General features: G+C 38.1%; 1 protein-coding gene across 1 annotated transcript; it reads right to left on the reverse strand.

The window, feature by feature from the left end:
- Positions 1-14,170: 14,170 nt before the first annotated feature.
- LOC145137648 (two-pore potassium channel 1-like) lies at positions 14,171-15,905 on the reverse strand. Its single transcript, XM_079071776.1, has 3 exons — positions 15,710-15,905; positions 14,664-15,600; positions 14,171-14,567 (listed from the first exon to the last, which is right to left on the reverse strand). The coding sequence occupies exons 2-3, from the start codon at positions 15,563-15,565 to the stop codon at positions 14,378-14,380; spliced, it is 1,092 nt and encodes a 363-aa protein (XP_078927902.1). The 5' UTR covers positions 15,566-15,600; positions 15,710-15,905; the 3' UTR covers positions 14,171-14,377.
- Between the last annotated feature and the right edge of the window lie 8,439 nt (positions 15,906-24,344).

Below are 24,344 nucleotides of genomic sequence, written 5' to 3' on the forward strand. Positions count from 1 at the left end.
TTGACTATGGTCGATCCCTCTTCATTGGGAAGAGAAGACTTTTCTAGACTTCCAATGTTTCCATTGTCAATGTCCATGCAAGTTTGGGAAGTAGATCTTCCAATCAAATTTACACTACCAGTGCCCCAAATCATTGTTGATTCAGTAACAACAAGCAAATAGGTAAGATCATTAACGGTCATGACATGGTCTGTCACATACTAGTCCTTTAAAGAACTCATTATATGACTCGGAAAGTGATTGAAGAACCCAATCAACAGTCAACTTACTTGATACTTTGACACCCACCTCTCCCAGCCTGTCAATATGTGACTTCATCACCAAGATGTGAGTACATATAGACACTGCTTGCCAATAGGGATTGAGTGACCTTGAACTATTCAAGAACTTGTGGGTTAGGGAGAATAATTGGAGGAGGTGGAGGAAGTGAAGTATGATTTCCAGTCCCATTAATTCACAACAAAGGGTTTAATCTTTCACCTTGATTGCCATTTGGGATATCATATTCATTAGGAAAGCTTTATCCAAAAGGATAAGGAAGGCCATAGTTGTCATAACTAGACATCTATGAGGGAGAAATTCAAGTTTAGTTGATTTAAGCCCTTAATATAACACCCAATATGGAATATTAAGGCTATGACCCAACACAATATTTTATAACTTGGAAGAAGGATGCCGTAATCCAACCTACAAAATATTTGAAGGTAGGTAAATGACGATTTACCAATTTCCACCATGAAAAACGAAAAGGAATTTTAGGTCTTAAATGGATTGAAACTCCTAGATCTTTTGAGATTCATTGAACTATTCAATGACATGTTTAAATCTCGATTGTGCCCTTCAAGTTTGTGAATGGGATGCCGAGGATCACAAACAAGGAGTGAATAACCATGCAGATTAACTTGGTACGCTTAATGTTACAACCACCTAATCAATGTGCAGGTTAACCACACACGCTCCATTGATCTATGATTAACATCAATCTACCCTTTGCCATACATTTTCAGTCCCAGATTAGTGTGCCGGTTAACCACACATGCTCCACTAACGACTTAACAAGGTGCAAAGTGCAATTTCATGGGTTAGCACCAAATTCACATTTTCCTAAGTAACTAAGATTGAGAATTTATAAGAGTTTAGTTACTTAGTATTTATCATTATACTTTTAATGAAGGGAGAATTAATGTTCTGTCCTACCCGTTCGACTAACGACCCTCCACCAGTCAAGGAAGCGGTGGGTGAGAGTGGACACCCATTAAACTGTCATTTTATAGGCAGTAACCTTATACCCCCCTTATAGACCGCTTCGTGAATGAGGCCCACTAACGGTAAGACTGACTTACTCTTATACATATATATATGTATATATATATATATATATATATATATATATATAATATTAAACCTATAATATTATAATAGTATAAGGGTTGAATTTTAAACTATTAAAATTCTGAGGGTTTAACTTGGAATTAAAGTATTCAGGGGGGGGGGGAACTTTACAAATTCCAAAACTTGAGGGAAAGTTTTGAACAATTCAAAAAACCTTTGGTTTCTATAACATATGAGTTTAATATGGCTTTTAAAGACTTTAATGAAGAGACTCTTGAACATCCATAACTTGAGGACAAGTTATGGAGTTCATAAAACTATTTATGAGGAAAAAGACTCTTCAATTGTGTAACCTATGGCTTTAATGGAGATTTAACACAAATACTTTTGGTTTTCCATAACTTGAGGACAAGTTATGAAATGCATTAAAAACACCAAGATCATCAATTCAACTAACAAGCATGTCAAGAAAAACTATGATCTAGATTAAACTCATATAAACAAGACAATTCAAATCAAACAACTTTCATGTAATTAGCGTAACCATTAAACTAATACAAAACATGAATCTATTGACAACTATCTTTTGAATTGGATTAGAATGATCATTACCACATCAAAAACAGGTTTATAAGTTCAAAAACAGCTTAGGTTAATGATTCTAGTCCAATTCCAGCCTTAAAAGTCGAAAATCTGCACTGTGGGCCTCCTACTCGTCGAGTGTATGAACCTAATCGATGAGTAGGATGAATTTGTTCATGGACTCGGCGAGTCCATCAGTGGACTCGGCAAGTTCACAGTCCAGACAGCCAGAAAATCGATTTTTTTCAGCAATTTGCATCAAGTATAATTGAAAACAAGCCTTGGCTCTGATACCACTGTTGGGTTTTAGTATACTACAACATCCTATGGTGCACATACAACCCTATAAACCTTGGATCTATATTTTCTCTATTATACATGCAAATATTCAATATTCCAAGGTTTCATCCGAACTAGCATAATATGAAGTATATACAATACAAGAATCTAGTAGAATGACATACCTCTTTGTTGTAGCTTGATTCCATGGAGCTTTAGAGCCTAGTTCCACAAATGTGACACCTCAAATGGCTCACACAACACCACCAACAACTTGGAATAACTTGAGAGAAAAGTTCTTATGCTCAAAATCGGCTAGCCCTCTCATGTGAATCCTTAGGGCCGATTTCTTGAGCTATGGGGTCTTTATATATTGTGGCTATTAGGGTTACACGATGTAACTCATGACTTTCCATATTCCTCATGATCCATGGGTTTTAACCTCCATGGAGTATCCATGGGTTACCCCATGGGTTTAGCCCAACATGAAGAACTATGGATCATAAGCCCACATATATAAGAATGAATGATTTACATAATCAATCCCGATATATTTAGTTAGTCTCTTTTGATCACATAATTAATTCCAAATTAATTCTTGATCAATACTAATTAAATAATATGATTTCATATTAATATATAGAATTTATAATATATTAATAAATCATAAATATCTTTTTCTCACAAAAGTCTATCCAAATTATTCCGATGCCATGCAACCCAAATGGACCATGCCACATCGGGTCAAGTACATACCAATTATAGTTATGGACTTAGACACTAATCCAACAGGACATTCATAATACATATGTCAATGGTGTGAAGAATGTTACTGTTAAGACCTTATCTAAGAAAATTGACTCTCCTCGGAAAGCATCTTCTTCTGTTTTTATTGCTACCTCGGATGGTACCATTTTTAACCAAAACAATTTCCGAAATCAAATGGGCCTACAAATGCAGTGAACAAAGGGAAAAATGTTCGGAATAATGATGTTCAGAAACCTTCTAAAGGTTCAAAACAAAAATTTGAATGGAATGCTAAAAAATATGAAAACTCAATTGAAACATCTCAGAATACAGTTATTCCAGTAACATCTCACACTAATGTTATTCCAAAGAAAGCAGTGCCCAAACAACCAATGGTTGAATACCACTTGTGGATAAATGAAAGGACTCTGACATTATGCATCTTTCATAAGGAATCTCGGAAAAAGGACTCTGAGATACCAGTTATTCAAAAATCACAAACCAAGTCTAAAGCACATGCTAAAGTCCCTAAATTTAACTTAGAGCCTAAAAACTCCAAAACCCACTGATTTTGTAGGCTTTTTGTGCTTCAGAACAAGATACAATATGATATATTTATAGTGCTTGATCCATGCACACGACTAGACATAAAGATTTTCTGCATGATCTCAAACTTACTCCAAATGTTGGTTATGATACTTATGGCAACAATTCGAACTCTCAAATTTGAGGTTATGGAATCCTGATCAACGGAAATTTTTCTGTCTCCAATGTGGCTTATGTATCCGGTCTCAAACATAATCTAATCAGCGTTGCTCAACTAACTGATGAAAATCAGAGGGTTGAATTCTTCAAGAAGCATAGCTACATCATGACAGAAGATTGAAAAGAATGTCTCATCAAATCAGATCGCATAAATAATATCTATCCTTTGGACATCAACATGATCACCAGAAAGCCTCAACTCTATCTTCTATCAAAAGTCGTTCATGACATAAGTTGGCTATGACATTAGAGGCTTGCTCATCTCAACTTTCGATAAATGAATGATTTGGTTTCTGGTGAAATGGTCTGAGGTCTTCCTCTTCTTAAATTTGAAAACAATCATCTTTGCACTGTGTGTTAATGTGGGAAGCAATCAAAGAAAGGACATCCTGTTTTAATTAAAAAAAATCCATTTTGGAACTGCTTGAACTTCTTCATATAGATCTCAGTGGACCATCTACCGTAGAAAACCTACATCACAAAATGTACATCCTTGTGATTGTAGATGACCGCACAAGGCTTACGTGAGTATTCTTCTGAGGCTAAAGTCTAAAATCGCCTCCGAGCTAATAAATTTCATCAAAGGCATTGAAGTTTTGATTAAAATTCCTATTTGGAGAATCCGAATTGACAGTTGATTCGAGTTCACAAATGCCACAACTGAAAAGTTTCTTATCGACAAAGACATCGATCATAATTTCGCTGCTCCTCAGCAAAACAGTGTTGTTGAAAGAAGAAATCGAACTCTAGTTGAAGTCGCTCGGTCGATGTCGAGCTTTGCAAACCTTCCACTTTATCTTTGGGCCGCATCCATTTCTACAGCCTGCTTCACTCAAAATCGAAGCATTATCAACTGTTGTCTCAACATGACACCATATGAAGCAATGAATGGTTGAAAGTTGAGTATCTCATTTTTACCTATTTTGGATGTAAATGTTTTATCAAAAACAATCGTGATTAACTCAAAAAGTTTCAACCAAAATCCGATGAAGATATGTCTTTGGGATACTCAACATTATCTAAAGCTTATAGAGTTCTGAACCGTAGAACTCGTGTAATTGAAAAAAGCTTTGATATTACTTTTGATGATAAATTTGTTAGGAACTTAGTGCCTACTCACGTTACAACACATATAATGGAGTCCAATGATCCATCGCCTGGGTTTCCAAATCCTCAAATTATCTATGAAGTTGATTTCTAAAGCTTTTTTGGACCAATAGAACAACTCTTGATTCAGAATCTCGATCAAGACAGTCCTCATCTTCCACTCCGATTTCTCAAAATGTTTCTAATCCGACCCCAACCTTTCCTCCATTTAATTCTGATGCATTTCAAACTTATAAGGTTTAGGGGAAGAACAGTAATCCAACTCTTGAATCAAATGTAGATGGATTTCAAGATGCAGCAGATCAATTCACTGAAATCGATCCAATTCCGAACAACATGAAGATGATGTCAATTTCTTTGACTTTCCAAACTCTAATGATGCTGACATATCTGGTTCAGAAGTCCAGGGGGGGCATCATCCTCAAATTCAAGTTGTTCAGGGGGGAGCAACTATTGGATTAGGTGTCTAAGCCCATAACTATAATTGGTATGTACTTGATTTGATTGGAGCATGGTCCTTTTGGGTTGCCTTCACCATAGCAACTTGACAGGATGACATTTGGAGAAAGAGGTTAATTAATGATTTATTAATATATTATAAGAATAATATATTAATTAGAAATCATATTATGTAATTAGTATTTAATCAGAAATTAATTAAGAATTAATTTTGGGATTAAAAGAACCGATTAAGAAGAAAGGGTACTGATAATGCAAATCACTGATAGTTGCAAAGTTGGGCATATGGACTCCTTTAGGAGGAGTGGACGAAATCTATAGGAGGCCCTATAGAGATTTCGTCCACGACCTTCTAGAAAGGGGTTCATGGACTTCTTAAGGCCTAAGCAAGGATAATTAGGGTTTCCACCTAAAAACCGTAGGAGCCTCAACTATATAAGGACCTATTTTCCTTGTGAAATCGTCCCTATGCATCTAAGAGATACGCAGCCGTTATTGAGACTGCTGATGCAGCCTCTGCAGCCGTGGTGGCTGCGGGTGTTGGGTCAGGCCGGGTATTTCAGTATCGGTACTTCGATAACACGAAGCCCCTGACTTTCGATGGAGTACAAGACCTGATTATAGCCATGATGTGGCTATCTAATGTTGAGGGATGCTTTTTCACGTGTTCATGTCCTGCTGACCAGAGGTTCAGGTGCGCTCTGAACCTGTTGAGGTCCGAAGAGAAGGATTGGTGGAGAGTTGTTACAGGGTCGTATTATGGTGACCAAAGAGCTGCGATATCGTGGGATCAGTTCAGGGAGATGTTCCGCACTCGCTATATTCCTCGGGTTAAGAGCGAGAGGTTGGATAAAGAGGTTTTGGATTTGAGACATGTTACGGAGTCGGTGACGGAGATCACCCGGATGTTTACTGAGTGGTTGAAGTTTTTCCCTGAGTTTGCTTCTGAGTAGGCTCAGATGACTCGTTATCTGAGCATGCTCAAGATGGATATCAGACAGTTTGTTTCCACTCAGAGGTGTGATACCTTGTTGGAGCTGCAGGAGGCCGCCCGCCGGCGTGAGCTTGAGATAGAGCTTCAGTTGAGGGAGCAGCAGCAGGCCCCGGCATAGGCGCAACTGGCGCTAAAGTGGCACATGGTCTCCGATTCTAGGACGGGAGGTCAGCATGGCCGCACTTGTGGGAAGTGCGGGAAGGTTCATACTGGAGCATGTCGATCGGGTAGTGGGTGCCACAAATGTGGCAAGGAGGGGCATTATGCAAGGGACTGCCGCCAGTCCGCCCCGACTCCGGATATGAGGATCTGCTATCATTGTGATCAGGTTGGCCATATGAAGGTCAACTGTCCGTTGCTCGTTGTCAAGCCGGCGCAGGCTCCCGCACCGGCTACTTTGCGGATCACTGACGAGAGTCAGGGTAGGGCGCAGCCCCTGAGGGCTTGGGGACGCGCTTTCCAGCTCACTGCCGAGGAGGTCTGGACAGTACCAGATCTGGTGGTTGGTATGTTTCTATCCCTTATCTCATTGATTATGTTTATTGTATGCTCATGTGTTTGTATCTATGTTAGGTATGTTCTTAGTGAACTCTTTGCCTGCTCTGGTACTATTTGACTCAGGAGCGAGTCGGTCATTTGTCTCGCAATCTTTTAGTAAGGAGTTTGGTTTTCCCTTGGGAGAGCTAGAGTGTCCGTTGCGAGTTTCCATCACAAATGAACATGGGGTTTCTGCTTCATCAGTTTATCGGGGCTGCTAACTAGAGATATTCAGGGTGTCTTTTCCGATTGACATGATTCTACTTCCCATGGGGGATGTTTGTGTTATAGTGGGTATGGACTGGCTGAGTCATTTCGGTGCCATGACCGACTGCGATGGTCAGCGTGTGGTAGTTCGAACCCCAAGTGGGGGAGAACTGGTTATCTATGGAGAGGGCACCAGGTTGGGTTTAGGGTTTTGCTTGGCCGCCAGAGCTCGACAGTATATTCAGCACGAGTGTGCGGGTTATTTGGTGTATGTGGTGGATACACGAGCCATGGATCAGGTCTCGGTTTCAGAGGTTCCAGTCGTTAGAGAGTTCGCTGATGTGTTTCCAGAGGAATTACCCGGAGTACCTCCTGAGAGGCAGGTTGAGTTCAGGATCGACCTTGTGCCAAGTGCGGCCCCTATTGCCAAGGCGCCGTACCGATTGGCATCGCCTGAGATGTAGGAGCTGTCATCTCTGTTGCAGGAGCTGCTAGGTAAGCAGTTCATCCGTCCGAGCAGTTCTCTGTGGGGAGCGCTGATCCTTTTCGTCAAAAAGAAGGATGGTTCACACCGGATGTGCATTGACTACCAGGAGCTGAACAAGTTGATGGTGAAGAACCATTATCCCCTTCCACGGATAGATGACCTCTTCGATCAGTTACAGGGAGCATCTTAGTTTTCCAAGATAGATTTGAGGTTCGGGTACCATCAGGTCAGGGTGAGGGAGGAGGACGTGGAGAAGACTGCGTTCTGAACTTGCTATGGACTTTACGAGTTCGTGGTGATGCCGTTTGGGCTCACCAACACACCGACAGTATTCCTAGACCTGATGAATCGGGTATGCAGGCCGATGCTCGATCGCTCAGTTATTGTGTTCATCGATGATATCTTGGTGTATTCCAAGACCAGAGAGCAGCATGAGGAGCATCTCCGTGAGCTTTTGGGAGTTTTGAGGTGAGAACGACTTTACACCAAGTTCTCGAAATGTGAGTTTTGGTTGCGAGAGGTTCAGTTCCTTGGATATCTAGTTAACTAGGAGGGGATTTTGGTCGACCCAGCCAAAATCGAGGCGGTGATGCAGTGGGGGGTTCCGAAATCTCCCTTGGATATCAGGAGTTTTCTGGGTTTGGCAGGGTACTACCGGAGATTTATTTAGGATTTCTCCAAAATTGCAGTACCCCTCACTCGTCTGACGAGGAAGGGGGTAGATTTCCGGTGGGGCCCTAAGCAGCAGACAACATTTGAGACCCTTCGGCAACGACTGTCCGAGGCTCTAGTCTTGACCCTCCCGGAGGGAGTTGAGGACTTTGTGGTTTTCTGTGATGCATCCATCACCAGATTGGGAGCGGTACTCATGCAAAGAGGACGAGTGATAGCTTATGCTTCGCGGCAGTTAAAGCTGCATGAGATGAGATATCCCACACATGATCTGGAGTTGGGGGCGGTGGTGTTCGCTCTCAAGATCTGGAGGCATTACCTCTATGGGGTCCGCTGTACCATCTACACGGACCACAAGAGCATGAGACACATTATGGATCAGCCGAACCTGACATGAGGCAACACAGGTGGCTGGACGTAGTCAAGGATTATGACTGCGAGATCCTTTACCATCTGGGTAAAACGAACGTGGTGGCGGATGCCTTGAGCCGCAAGTCAGCCGGATCTTCTGTTCCGACATCATGTATGAGGATTTTCGTGGACTCTCCACTAGTGGGATTGATTAGAGAGGCTCAGGCCGAGGGAGTGCGAGAGGAAAATTAGAAGATTGAGAGGATTAGGGGCGAGATCACCCGATTTGTTCAGGACAGTCGTTGGTTCTTGACCCGCTGCGGTCGGGTGTAGGTTCCGGTGTCTGGCGGGCTTAGACAGGTCGTACTGGAGGAGGCTCATAAGTCTCGTTTCTTTATTCACCCAGGGGCCACCAAGATGTACCGGGATCTAAGTTTGAGTTACTGGTGGCCGTGCATGAAGAGAGAGATCGCTTGGTTCGTCGAGAGGTGCTTGACATGCAGGATGGTCAAGGCCGGGCATCAGAGGCCGCATGGCAAGTTGCAGCCTCTGGAGGTTCCCATGTGGAAATGGGAGCTGATCATGATGGACTTTATCACCAAATTGCTGAGGACGGCGAAATGATATGATGCTATATGGGTCATCGTGTATCGATTGACCAAGAACGCCCATTTTCTGGCAATTCGGGAGAGTTCATCAGCCGAGAAGTTGGCCGATGTGTATATCCGCGAGATCATTTCTCGCCACGGAGTGTCGTTCTCTATTGTCTAAGACCGTGATGTTTGATTCACCTCCCGTTTCTGGCAGAAGTTCCATGAGGAACTGGGCACGAGACTACATTTTAGCACCGCTTACAATCCGTAGACAGACGACCAGAGCGAGCGGACCATTCAAACCCTCGAGGATATGTTGAGGGTCTGCGTCATTGACTTTAGTGGGAGCTGGGACTCCTACCTACCTCTTGCAGAGTTCTCCTACAACAACAACTATCATTCTAACATTGATGCTCCACCTTTTGAGCTGTTGTATAGGCGGAGATGTCGTACCCCAGTCTGCTGGGGTGAGGTTAGTCACCAGGTTATGGGACGGACCGAGGTGGTTCAACAGACTACCGAGAAGATTTAGCAGATCAGGCAGTGATTGCAGACTGCTCAGAGTCGGCAGAAAAGTTATGCCGACCGGCGTCGATCCGAGTTGGAGTTTCAGGTCGGTGATATGGTGTTACTGAAGGTCTCACCCTAAAAGGGTGGGATCCACTTCAGAAAGAGGGGAAAGTTGGTTCCCCGATATATTGGACCGTTTCAGATTATTGCCAGGGTTAGCAAGGTGGCATATAGACTGGACCTTCCGGAGGAGCTCCGTCAGATTCATATCACTTTCCACGTTTCACAATTGTGGAAGTACATATTAGACGAGGATGCGGTAGTGTCATTGGATGACATTCAGGTTGACGAACGTCTGAATTATGTTGAGCAGCCGGTGGCTGTCTTGGAGAGGAAGATAAAGGTTCTTAGTAACAAGGAGATACCTTTGGTAAAGGTACAGTGGCATCATCAGAAGGGATCTGAGTGGACTTGGGAGCCGGAGGCTGAGATGCAGGAGCATTATCCGGAACTATTTGCTGCAACGGACTTCGAGGACGAAGTCTGAGTCAAGTGGGGAGAGTTGTAACATCCCGATTTTCGGTAATTTTCCTTTTTCCCCTTAAACTTTGCAATTTTTGCATTTTGACCCTTGCAGCTAGTACGCGAGGGCGTACCCACATGGTACGCTTAGCGTACTAGCTTGAGAACGGATCGGGACTTCAAAAGCATACAATGGGCATACGTTGGGGTACGCTGGGCGTACGCGTGGATTCAGAAAACCATAATATGGATTTTTTTCATCCTATAAATTCATCCTTAACTTTTAGACATGGCCTCATTTCAAGTCCCTCATCCTCCAGAAAACCCTAAACATCCCTTTTAGCCTCCCATCCTACATCTTGAGCTTTTGAAGTAAAGTTGGTGTGTTTTGGACAATTTTGAAGAAACTCTAGAAGGAGGTGAAGTTCATAGCTTGGTGGGATATTGGAGATCCAGAACCTCTACCTGTTTTGCAAAGATTTTGAGGTATCAAGTTCTTATCTTGAACACTAGTGGCTTAGATCTCCTTTGGGGCCAATTTGTTATGTTTTTAGCCATGGTTGAGGGTATGTTTGGACTAGGACGTCCCAAAAGGCTTATTTTTCGAGATCTAGGTTTTCCATGGCCCCCTCCTGCATAAAGGTGCCACATTTATGAAGTTAAGAGTCTCATGCAAGCATTAAGTCATGTGTTAAGCCCTTTTTGAGCTAAAGAGCCTTGTCTAGCCTTGCATGAATGTAAAGTTAGCAACTTTACGTGTTTTCTTAGCTCAATAAGGTCAGATATACGTTTTGGAGTGTTATCTTAAGGTATTGAGAACTTAATGGGAGAATGGGCTAAACAGGGGAGTACACTGGGTATACCAGCCGGTACGCGCAACATACAAGCCAAGTGTACAGCTGCATACGCCCCGTGTACTCGGTCTGTGGGCTTGTGGTCTTGGGCTTTGCGAGTTGGGCTGCGGTTTTGGGCCATCTTTGGGCCATCACGTCTTGGGCCCTTGTTGGACTTTCTGAGCATGAGTTTGGGCTAGCTAGGAAGTTGGACCTCAGGATAAAGCCCAATAAGGAGTTGGTCCCAATTTGGAAAATTGGGCGAAATTATGGACCTTGTATATTTTGGACCTTTTGGATCAAGGTTGGGCTTGGGTTTGGCTCAGTTAATGAGGGGTTAATGGACAATTATGAGTTAAGAGATTTGAGGTGATAATCCAATCATTAATTGGAGGTTTATTTATTGTGACGGTTCGGGATTTTTAGTGATTCAGCAGCCGGAGAATTCAGTTCAGTTCGACATTGTGAGGTGAGTTTTTCCTCATTATACTCAAGGGTCGAAGGCACCAAGGCTGTCCCTTTGGATTGTTATCCTGCTTTATTACTGTTGTGATCTCTTAGATCGGTATCCTGGTAGATAGGATGTTTCTATATGGTTATGATCTGTCAGATCGGTATCCTGGTAGATAGGATGTTGCTATGCTTAGTGATCTGTAGATCGGTTTGACTGTCTGTAGACTGGTTATGTCCTTAATTGCTATTTATATGTCGACATGTATGTATGTGTGTGGTTAGGTTGAGGCTTTCCTGCTTTGTGCTGAAGGCTAACAGACCCAAGGCAGTCCGGATAGACTGAAGGCCCTTCGAGGCAGTCCAGTCAGGCTGAAGGCCCGACGAGCGGTCCGGATAGGTTGTAGGCCCTGTGAGGCGGTCCAGTCATGTCGAAGGCTCAGGAGCGGTCCAGATAGGCTGAAGGCCCTGCGAAGCGGTCCAGTCAGGCTGAAGGCTCATTATGCATGTTGTTAATGGTTATGTTTACGTGATGATATATTGGGGAAGACTCACTAAGCTTTGGGCTTACAGTTGTGGATTTTGTTTCAGGTACTTCGGATGATCGCGGGAAGGCGAAGACATGTTCGTGCACCTCCTCGTTTTTCATATTGTGATCTCTAGGAAAACTCTGATATTGGATTATTTTGAAAACAATTTGTAAACAATGGATGTTTTTGGAATGTTTAAAAGTTTAAATATTTCACGAATATTATGGATGTTACACTTACTAACTTGATAAAGGATTGCTGGAAAATTAAAGGGTTAATTTACAAGTTGGCAAATTCCTTTTATTCCACATAGGCGGGGGAAGAACTTTCAATGCGTTTATAAGACATTCTTTGACCTTAGCACTCAAAGGCTTTAGTAAATTAAAGGAAGGGCCAAACCCACACGCGTGCCTAGCCGGACCATGAACATGAAATGTGAGATTTGTAAAATGGTGTGATTTAGTTGCACTTTGCACTTTACATGTTGCATCCTTGCGAGGAGCTGATGAGATTTTATTTTTATCGGGTCTAGCATCGGGTCAGTTTAAACCGTTTCGGTAAAATCTATTGGAGATAGGGTCGACTCAAACAACTAGAGATAATTATTAGTCTGGTAACTTATAAACTTTCTTTAGTAACAGATAAGCTTAGAGAGCAAGGCGTTGCAACTAGGGATAAACCTAATTGCTATATCGTATGCCATGAGTGGCTGGCCGCTATCTCCGCCATGTTTTTTTGGGGGTCTCCTACATGTATAAATAGGACCTGCCAAGTCCGATTTATTCCACTCCGAAAAAATTGAGATCTTATTTTCTATCTTCTATGTCTGCGAATTCAACAAGCAGGTGATTCCAAATCCACTATTCTTCTAAGTTTCCGTGTATTGTTTTGCATTTTCAGTTCTTCCATCGTCGTCGAAAAGAATCATAAATCTGCATTGAAACTTGGGATTTTATGTTGAAACCTATAACAACCGAGTAACGTAAAAAACTTTAAGAACATGAGTCATTTTGTGAAGTTTTGGGCAATAATAAATTAGTGATCTTGAAGTTGATTTTACTTCTTTTTTTTGTTTAGGTTTCTGATTCGTCCGATAATCGAACATTCTTCTTCCAACTTTCTTATAGTCAAATCTGATTGCGAATGATCAATCTGATTTCTGAACAAAACATATTAATAATGATAATAATCATCGATGTTTATAACGACCGAGTAATTAATTATCAATATAATTATCCATTTGTGAAGCATCTACAATGAAAAGTTTAATAAAATAGTTGAATGAGATGACAAGTATAATTGTTATTCAGTACATAAAATTCTATTATTTTAAGATGTCACTTTAACATTTAATAAATTTGTAGTTTAATGGTCATTGTAACTTTAAATATAAAAATGAAAAATAATTTTTTATTGAGCTTTGTAAAGTATGCATTACAGATTTTTTTTTTTTTTTTTTTTTTTTTTTTTTGTGATAAAGTTGTATAGAATATATATATATCCATTGTATTTTATAAAGTTTAATATTATGATTTATGAGTACCTTAAAGTTTTAAATAACCAACACGATAATTATTTTACATAATTAATGTCTGTATGGTTTAATTGTCAAGTACGAAATACAACACCTCCCAAACCCAAAAAAAAAAAAATGGTGCCCCGGCATCGCCGCACTAGTGTGAATAGTAATATAGTATAATGCATTTATTTTACAAATTGTGTTCTTCGGACCGACATAGTCATGTTATCAACAATTATAAAGAATATATTACGCGCGTGTACTCTTTTTCTCCGTATAAAATATTTTAAAGATATTACTTTTCGATTTATAATGAAAGATATGGTACTTTAATAATCCATCTCGAGAGCTACATTTTAACAAATTGCTTTATTGATAATAATTTGCGGTAAATAACGAGACTTTCAAGATTTAAGGTCCACAAGTTTAGTGGGGTGGGTGGGACAAATTATCGTTGATTTATTTTCTACGTCACATTAAATTTGTCGGGTAAGGTTTATAACAGAGCAATGAAAGAAGATAAAGATTGTAATTATTGAATTTTTATAATGTTTCACCCCTGATTCAACATCTTTATGTGGAATAATATACATGTTTGTTCCACCGTTTCCAAATAAAGAATAATATACATGGGTATGAACCTGCATATTCAATCAAGCATGATTCTTTCAATATCTTTATGTGGAATAATATATAGGAATCGAGAATTCAGATCACTTCATTGAGCATTATATAAGTTATATGCATGGCTTTGAGTACAAATATTTCGAATATACACCGTCTTAGGCGTTGTAAATCGAACAAAAGCATATATTTGGTTGCAAACCATAAACTTCATATTCAATGCACCCCTAATACATGTAAAAGTACAGATTTTCAAAATTTTGTTACCAGCATCGCCTTAGAATGATACACGGGTTGTTAAAACGTCAGATGCCGGCAAAGACGATTGAGAAAACAGAAGATCAGACACAGACAACGTTCCCGTTTTGTCAAAATCGAGTGTCTCAAACTCATCCATGATAGGTGTGATATCATCTTCATTGATCTTCCCCATTTCTTTTAGCTTAAAGACAATGAACTCAGCAGCTCTGTTTAAATGAACAATACATAAACACCATGTAATTAAGAGTCTTATTATCTTCAAGAAAACAAGTTATTAAATTCTGGTTCTTATCTATACTTACACAACGATGCCATCGCCATCAAAATCAGCTGCCTCGAGGTCAGAAACCGTTGTTTTTCTTTTAAGAACCCATTTGACCAACGATCGTTGCCTTCTTTCAGTGTGTAATAAAGCAAAAGTAAACAGCAATTGAGCTACATAGAGAGTACCTAACAAGATCCAAAAAAGAGCAAAAACACGTCCACCTGTTGTCGAGAAGCATTTATCTATGTAACCAAGTCCAGTAAGCGTCGCAACAACACAATAGAACGCATTAATGAAGTTCAAATCCTCAACTGAAAGTAAAATTCCTGTTCCTGCAGCCATAAATACAAGAAGGAACACAAGCAAGGTTATACACTTGTGTCTCACGCTCTTCGTTTTAATCTTTTTAAGGATTTCTGCTTCACCGATGGTTTCATTCATGTGCATCGCTTTCACAAGCAAGTGTGCTTGTTTCTCGACTAAAAGATCAGCTGCTTTACTTAAAACCACCCCGACAATCACCATGCCCGAGACGACAAAAAGACAAGCGAGAAGTATTGTGAGAGTGCTAGCGGGAACAAGGTCTCCATATCCGACTGATGTCATTGTTACAATAGTGAAGTAAAGTGCATCGAGTATGCTGTTTGTTTTCTTTCCGGAAATCTGGTGTCTAGCTAGATGAAAGCAAACCATACCTGCAACTAGATATGCAAATAAGACTATACCTATCTTCCAGTAACTCGGGTAAAAATGGTCAAAAACAGACTTGGGTCGTGGAAGAGATGCAACGGCTTTTTTGAAATCGGAACCAAAAGAATCCGCAAGCGGGGCACTTTTGATTCGCCGGAATCTTTTTCTCTTAACGGAAGCTGCTTGATCGGTCAAACGTGGCTTCTTTGAATCTTTTGGTGAAGCTTTTGTTTTACTTTCAAGTGTCATCGCAAGAACTTATACGCAACAACAATCCGGGAGCTCTATAAAAGACGATTATAAATGTCAAAAAAGTTTTCCGGTGGAATACATATATGAAAAGTACTATTGTAGAGAACTACATATATGAAAACGTTTAATTGTTCAGCTTACATATGAAGGGAAGCTAGCAAAAGGGGTGGTGTCGGATTCTTGGCTACTTTTCCGGTGGAAGAAATGTAATTTGGCTGTGACTTTGTCTGGTTAGCCCCGGTGGAGGTATGACTGGTAAGTAGCTGATCGGATTCTTTTAAGATGGATGAGGGTTGTCTTTTTTTGTGTGACCAATCTCAAGTCTCAAGTCAACCACAATTCTTTTATGACTGGTGCATGAAAGACCTTTCAAGGTAATGGGTTGCCTTTTGAAATTATTGATGTGGGGTATTATGCAAATTTTAAATATACTAAAAGTTGTAGTATTGTATCATTGTAACTGTATGTATAAAATACCAAAAATTAAAATTATTTTATGGTCTTATCAAATCTGAATACAAGGTCATAAATTATCGTAGGACTTTTAGCTGGACCCAGAGACAGATCCCATGTTTGTTGATACGGAATGAACACTATACTACAAAAGTTTGTCAGTTGTACAGTAAAATACATTTATTTCTTCTGCCCTACAAAAGTTCAAAAAACGTCCTTACTAGTGGAGCACAAAAAGAGATTGGTCGATCGAAACATCCAGACCCGGTCGTCGCATGTCTTGGTCCTCTTGGACTCGACCATTTGGAGTGTAAAACCATCAAATATGTGCCAATCAAAATCACTTATCATATTACAAAATTATTTTTCATAAACTCTTGTGTATACCATCTACACTAAGGTTGTGGTGCGTTCACACCCGAGGGCGTGATGAGTGTGCGGTGAGGTGGAACATTGCATGAGCCTTGGTTCTTCACACCATGGTTTTTTAGAGTCGTCAAAAATCATTCAAACCCATCAATTCAATTCGAATCCAACCTAAAATTAGTATGTTGAATTGAGATTTTCAACTCATTTAAGTTAAATGGCTAAAAATTATCAATTCGTTTTCAACCTACCAACCTATTTAATTTTAATATATATTTAGTTTAATAATTATTTAAATATCATCATGTATTAATCTAAGTATTAAATTATAAGTTACAATGTTGTATTATCATTTATGTTTAAAAAAATACAATTCTAATTCCTATCTTTTTCTTTTAATGGGGCCGACAATAGTAGTTATTCTTCAAAAAGCACTTCAAAATTACATATATTTAATGTTATTTGAACAAATTCTTTGTATTTGTCAATTAGGATTGAGCTTTTTTCATATTTTGAAATTTTATTTAAGTTTGGAAATAGTTTAAGCGGTGTAATAGGTTGGGTTGGGTTGAAATCTTCAACCCAATTAATAAATAGTTTGAACCCGAACCTAACCTCTCTCTCTGTGTGTGTGTGTATTTTTACAAAATGACCCAAGTGGTGAGTGGAATTTCGGAACTATGATGCATTTGATGCAATTCCCCACATTTATAGATGGAATCAAATCAAGGGCTTGGTATAGATGATACTAGTCATTCATACCTTTCTAGGGACATATTATGCATGAAGATTGGATCATTCAATGATTGTATATGAATTTTCAAAGTTAGGGGATAATTTTAGATTTTGACAAAACCAACATCTTTAAGCTTACATTCCACTCAACTTATTATGTTCTTAATGGTTAAATTCATAAACACGCATTATTGTAGATGTAAGGTTAAACCAAATATTTTCATGACCAAACAACAGAAGACTTAATGGATTAAGAACTTGATCAATTTAAATCATAGACACACTACTAGAATTACAGGCGTCAGCGATAGAAATTTTTGTCGGAAACCCGTCGCTAATGGCCTTCAGCGACAGATCAACGACAGAATACAACGGCCAGTAAAAGCTTTGTCGCTGAAAGTTAGCGATGGAATCAGCGAGAGAATTTTATTTTTAGAGACAGATCAGCGACCGAATATCTTGTGGCATAATGTTCTTGAAAAACCTAGCATCCGTCGCTAACTAGATAATAACGACGGTTTTAACGACCAATTATATTGTCGCAAATGTTCATAGCACTATTCAGTTTCATTGCAATTTTTTCGTTGATCTGTCACAAATTGTTTACATTAACAAGAGATTTAATGACCGATTATTTGTCACTATTCTATAATCAAAATTCACAAACCAAAATCAAATTTTATATTACAAAGCTAAAAAAGATATTAATATTCCATTTCAAAACATTAAATTCAACTACCAAAATGAACATTAAAATTCGATTTCAAAACATTAAAATTCAACTACCAAAATGAATATTCATACTCGATTTCAAAGTATTGAAACCAAGTCCTAAAAGTAAAAAGTGCCAACGTCTAACTAGGGTTATTTCCTTGGGAGAGCTTTAGTATTTTGTTATACATTTTCACAATTTCTTGTTTTTGTGCTTCAATTTATGCACATTCGGCCAAAAGCTCTTGCTTCATTTCTTCACGTTCCGACCTAGTATTCCCTTCATCTCTTCACGGATTCGATCCATGATGATCTAAAAAGTAAATTAACAAATATAAACTTAAATGACATGAACAATACCAATAGGTACAAAAAAAATAACAACAAAATACTTACAACACCAGAAAGAACCAACAACACTTTCAATATGAACCAACTAAGAATAACATTGTACTTTCAAGGAGGAAAACAGGTTATCATTGTACTTTCAAGCTCAACCAACCAAAAATAGCATTCTACTTCCAAGTTAGGAAAACATGAAAACAGGTCAACATTATACTTTTAAGATGAACCAACCAAGAATAGCATTGTACTTTCAAGGAGGAAAATAGCTTAGCATCGTACTTTCAAGATGAACCAACCAAGAATAGCATTGTACTTTCAAGGAGGAATACATGTTAGCATTGGACTTTTAAGATGAACCAACCAAGAACAACATTGTAATTTTAAGGAGGAAAATAGGAAAAGAGGTCAACATTGTAATTTCAAGTTGAACCAACCAAAAATATCATTGTACTTGTTGGATCTATATGCTCAAGAATCATTATTGAGTGATATTTTTTATAACATATGATCCTATAGGGCCACACCTTTATCAAGTTGGCATAATTTGTATATTTGTTATTAACATGATTGTTAACAAATAATATCAATTCTTGTATTTAATTACAGAATAATTATTGTTTTGTGAAAAATAATTAAAGAGAGTATAACTAGTTATTATATTATATGGTATGATTTATTAAGTTATGTACAAAGTTTTGGACACTTTGGTTAACCATGATTACGTAAGTTATTTGGTCTTTGAGTTAAAGAAGCTATCTTGACAATTTTTGTCTCTTATGAGACCATAATCTCACAACTTTTAAGAGAGTATGGGGGTTGCTTGTCAACCTCCATGTCTTGTCCCCCATGCCTCTCTTTGTAGAGTATTTCTTTATAATAAAATAAGAAGTAGCCATTATGCATGCATGCGATATATAAGAAAGTGGTCTACTCAAAAGTTGTTAGTTTTTATCTTGGATTTTCTCTCAAAATGAAAGAAGTCGTAGCTTCTCTTCTACCCATCACCCCTCTCTCTTTTGAAGCTAGTTTTGGTGATTAAAGCTTCCTTGAGTTGTCTCCTTTAGTGCTTATTTAAGTTAAGTGTTTAAAGGCTTATGACACTCAAGAATACAAGAAGGAACTAGGACTCCAAGTGCCTTAATATTGATGGTGGATACTTGTAGAGAAGATCATACTCTTTGATATTTCTATCTTCATCAACACGCCAAAACCAAGTGGGTTCAAAGGCTCCAAAGGTTGTTATTCTAAAATATTATATGGTTGTTTTTAATATCATTCTAACATCTATAAATGGATCCTAGATGGTTTGATTTTGTTATAAACTCGAAAATAAACTTGTTATTTTAAGCTTCTGTTGCCCGGTTTTTATGAAAAACTATCTTTTATTTTTGTATCAAAACCCATCAGTACTTTCAAGGCGGAAAATAGGAAAACCAGATAACAATAGGTAATAAGGAAAACAGGAAAATATATCAACAAAAAAGAATAAACAAACCTCTAAGTTATCTGTAATGTACTTGGGACTGCTAGAGAAGGCACCAAAAACCTTTATGGATCATCCATAGTGTTGAAAAATGTTTTTGTATGTGACCTTGTATGTGACCATCACTGAAATAAGACGAACTGTTTTTGTATTATCTAACAAATATTATCAGTTATTTCAGGTTGCATAAATTCGTGATCAAACGGAAAATACGAAAACACGCGAATGACGAAAACGCATAGACGAGAAAATTAGTTATGCGACTGAACAGTTTCAACAATATATATATATATATATATATATATATATATATATATATATATATATATATATATATATATATATATATATATATGTATGTATTATATATGTGTATATGTATTATATATATATAGATTGTGTGGAAAAGTCAAACAAAGAAAGGTCAAAGATGAAGTAGCAAACCCATTCCCCACGTTTTTACTCCTAGGCTCCTACTACAACTTGCAGCCATCCCTTCCAACTTAAACTCAAGTGCACTAGAAGATATTTGTTTCAAGTATATATGTACGTGTGTATGTAAGGGTGTGTGTGGGTGTTCATTTTGTTATCTTGTAACACTTCCTACAAACACTCCTAAGAACATCACCAATCTTCATCTTCTTCAACACCAAGATAAATCCCTGGAGAAAGTGAAGAACACCAAGATCAAACAACAATGAAGTGAAGAACATCAAGATCATCAACAAACTAAATGAAGAACACCATCAACCATCTTCATCTTCTTCATTGAAACTCAAGGTTCTTCATCTTCACCATCTTTGTTCATCACACCATTCACCACCAAACACCTCTCTTACATCAAAACTACCAAAACACAACCATGAAACACCCCAAAACCTTCTGCATCAAGATCAAAAACAAAACCCGTCACTATTCATCATCATCATCTTCATAAACTTTCACCACCATCACCACCTTATATCAACCTTATATCAACCTTATTCCAACCTCCAAACAACCTCAAAATACTCTCTGAACACCCTCCAAATACCCTCCTTAAACCTCCTCAAAAAACCCTTTTTAAATCACCTCAACTATCATCATCTTGCTATTTTCAAGACCAGAATTTGCAAGTGAGAAAATAAAAAACCGGGAACAACACAGCAAAGATAAGACTAGGGAGATTTTCACCACAAATTCTTTAGAACCTTACCGACATCTAGGAATTTTCGTGGACGATTTTGACCACGGGAAACCCCAGAGAGACGTGAGAGAGAATTGGCTATCCAGAGAGATTTTCCGAAAACTGAAGGTTTTTGATCTGTGAATGCAAGGATCTGCGCGAACATGACCCGTGTTGTTTTTTCCTAAATCAACACGACCCGTGTTCAGGATTTTGACCTTGAAAACCTTCTAAAACCTCCTACACGACTCGTGTCACTTGTGTCTTATTCTACACGACCCGTGTTCAGGATCATCACTAAGAAAACCCTCCAAAACCCTCCTAAACCTTCCTACACGACCCGTGTTACTTGTGCCTTATCTTACACGACCCGTGTGCATGTTTTTACCCAAAAATACCTCAAATACAAATACATAAACTCGTGTATTTTGTACCTTTTTGTAAACAACTTGTTTTACATAAAACCGAGCTTTGAATGAACTTTTTGTTACTTATCAAATACCGGATTGATCCAAGAACAAATATTGACCAGTCGTTCCAAGAGTCCCAATATCGACCAGTCGTTCCAAGAGTCCAAATATCGACCAGTCGTTCCATCAGTCCAGTTCAGTCAATTTATTGACGAACCTACTTGATATATATTTATATACTTATATACTTTATTATAGCTTTATGTCATTTAAATATAGTGATTTATATTATTTATAGCTTTACATCATTTAAATACAGTCATTTATATTATTTATAGCTTTACGTCATTTAAATACATTCATTTATATTATTATAGCTTTCAGTCATTTATAGCTTTCATATTTATACTTATTCAGCAATTATTATTCTTTATATATATATATATATATATATATATATCTACATCTTATATCTTAAACTTATATATCTATCACACAGTAACTGGTAACCGAGCCTTTTGTTGTAGTGATCAGATTTTTATATTTCCAACAAGCGGTATCTGAGCTGATATAAAAGGAATAATTTCTCAACAATTGGTATCAGAGCTTGTGTGATTTACCTTGAAATTTTTGTCGAAAAACTTTTGGTTATAGCGTTTATAAACCTTCCATAAGATTTTCTTTAAATATTTCATTTTAATATCACTTGTTCAAAATCCTTTCAAAAATTTCAAAAAAAAAATGTTTTTGGCTAATTACTCCAACATGAACTCTGTCTCCATTGCAAATAGCTTAGGATCTGGTTCACGGGCACCCATACTTATTCCTGAAGAGTATAATTCGTGGGTTGGTCGTATGAATCTTCATCTTAACGCTATAAATGAAGATGTTTGGAAGTGTGTAGAAGGAACATATGTTACTCTAGAAAATATGGCTACTCTTGCTACAAATCAAGCCACTCAAGCTGAAATCAAAAAAAATTGGAACTCCAAGCCAAAAAGGAACTTGTTTCTGGAATACCTCACAGTATTCTAAGTCAAATGGATGACATTATACTGTTAACCGCAAATCAAATTTGGGAAAATTTGAAAAATCGTTTTTGTGGAAATAAAAGAATTATCGGAAACAAAAGAACATCTGTTTTAAATGAATTAGATAATTTCAAAATGCTTTCATCAGAAACCATCCATGATGCTCACGATAGGTTCAATCTTATTATGGTCAAAATGAACAATTTGGGTATCAAAAAGACACAACACGAGATAAATCTCAAGTTTTTAAACAATCTTTTCGAAAGCTGGAAAATGGTTAAACTCATTATTCAGGGAAATCCAGTCATTCATACAGAAACTTTGTACAATTTGTATGGAGAACTTCAATCGTATTAATCCTCGATTGACCCACCAATCACTGCAGCTTTTGGAGGACCACTTGCTCTTGTGTCCACAGTTTCTCAAAACCAAACACCTTTCAATGATCAAAACTTTAATCATTTTAATCAGGCTACATCTTTTCAAAACCAAGCATTCCAGTCTGATTCGAATGATGAAGCAGACTATCAACAATTGTGTGCGTTGGTTGCAAACACAAATCTCCAGAGATTTCTCCCAAATCATGGTCAATCAAATTATAGACCAAACTTTCAAAACAGACCATCTTTTGGACAAAATAACTCAGGTTTTCAACCAAGACCATCCTTTGGACAAAACAACTCAGGTTTTCAACCTAGACCTTACTTTGGACAAAATTCTCAAAGATCTGCCTTCCAAAATAACTCAAACCAAGGTTTTCAAAACCAGGGATTTCAAAACGATCCCAACTCAATTCATAATCACAATCCAAACAACAGTTTTCAAAATCAAAACAGAGGTTTCCAAAATCAAGGTTACAACAATCAAAACAATGGTTTTCAAAACAACCAAAATTTTGGATTCCAACAAAATCATTCTCAACCTTCCCAACAAACCTAAACTCAAGCACCTGAAAGACTTCCGATTAAGAGTCAAAAGGATGACAGTGATGAAGAAGTGATCATTTGTCACAACTGCAAAGGAACAAATCACTATGCTAGAGAATGCCGAGCCAAAAACAAAACCAAAATCAAAGACTCAGCATACTATGCTCAAAGAGCCGATGAACTGAAGAAACTAGAAAACCAAGAAAAACGAAGAGCATTGATGGCAATCCATGAACCAAACGTGGAATACTGGCCAACTTCTGATGACGAAGCTGACAATGAACCAGCACAATCAAACTTCTGCTTCGTAGCTGGTGTTGACATACCTTCACGAGCTCCCAACGTCATAGAATAGGTATGGTCTATGATCTCTGAACTTGATTTTTCCAAAACAATTTTTGAGTCCCACATAACCAATATTGAGAAAAGTCTGGAAGTTGATCTCAAAACATATCATGACACAATGGTCAATTTTGATATTTGCAAATCTGAGTTACAAACCTTGCAACTCAAATTTGGAGAATCAACAAGAACAAAAAGCAAATTGGAAAGAGATGTTGAAAGAAAATCGAAAGATTATAATCACGTCTTGGAACAATTAAATCAGACCCTAATTCAGAAAAGGGATTTGGAACAAAAAAATCAGTCAGTCATTTCTTCTGAAATAAAAGATGTTTTAGAAATGGAAATCCTTCAGTTGAAACAAGACTTTCAAGAATCAACTGACAAATACAATATTTTAAATGAAAAACCGACTGATTCTGTGAAACAAATCAATTCTCTTGAAACTGAGAATAAAAGACTGATATGGAATATGGATTCTATCAAAGTTGCTAGAAAACTAAGTGATGATATTTTCACCAAGGCAAACACCTTAGGAACTGGCAAAATTGATACGAATTACAGACCAGGAATTGGAAGAGAATCCTTTGAAATTGAACAAGCAAAACAGGAAAACATGACGAATTGTGAAAACTCTGAATCCACTCTACCAGATCTTTTCATATCTGTTAATGAGGAAGATTCAGATGACGAAACAGTTATCAACTGTAGCCCACATGATACTGCTTTCACTGTTTCCAAAAAGTCTTTCAAAAGAGTTGTAAATTCTGAAACAGACTCTGCTAGTTCTTTAACTCACCAAATCAAAC

Source organism: Lactuca virosa, chromosome 9, assembly GCF_052849685.1.
Source record: "Lactuca virosa cultivar CGN04683 chromosome 9, Lactuca_virosa_CGN04683_v6, whole genome shotgun sequence".
In the NCBI taxonomy this organism is placed as follows: Eukaryota; Viridiplantae; Streptophyta; class Magnoliopsida; order Asterales; family Asteraceae; genus Lactuca; species Lactuca virosa.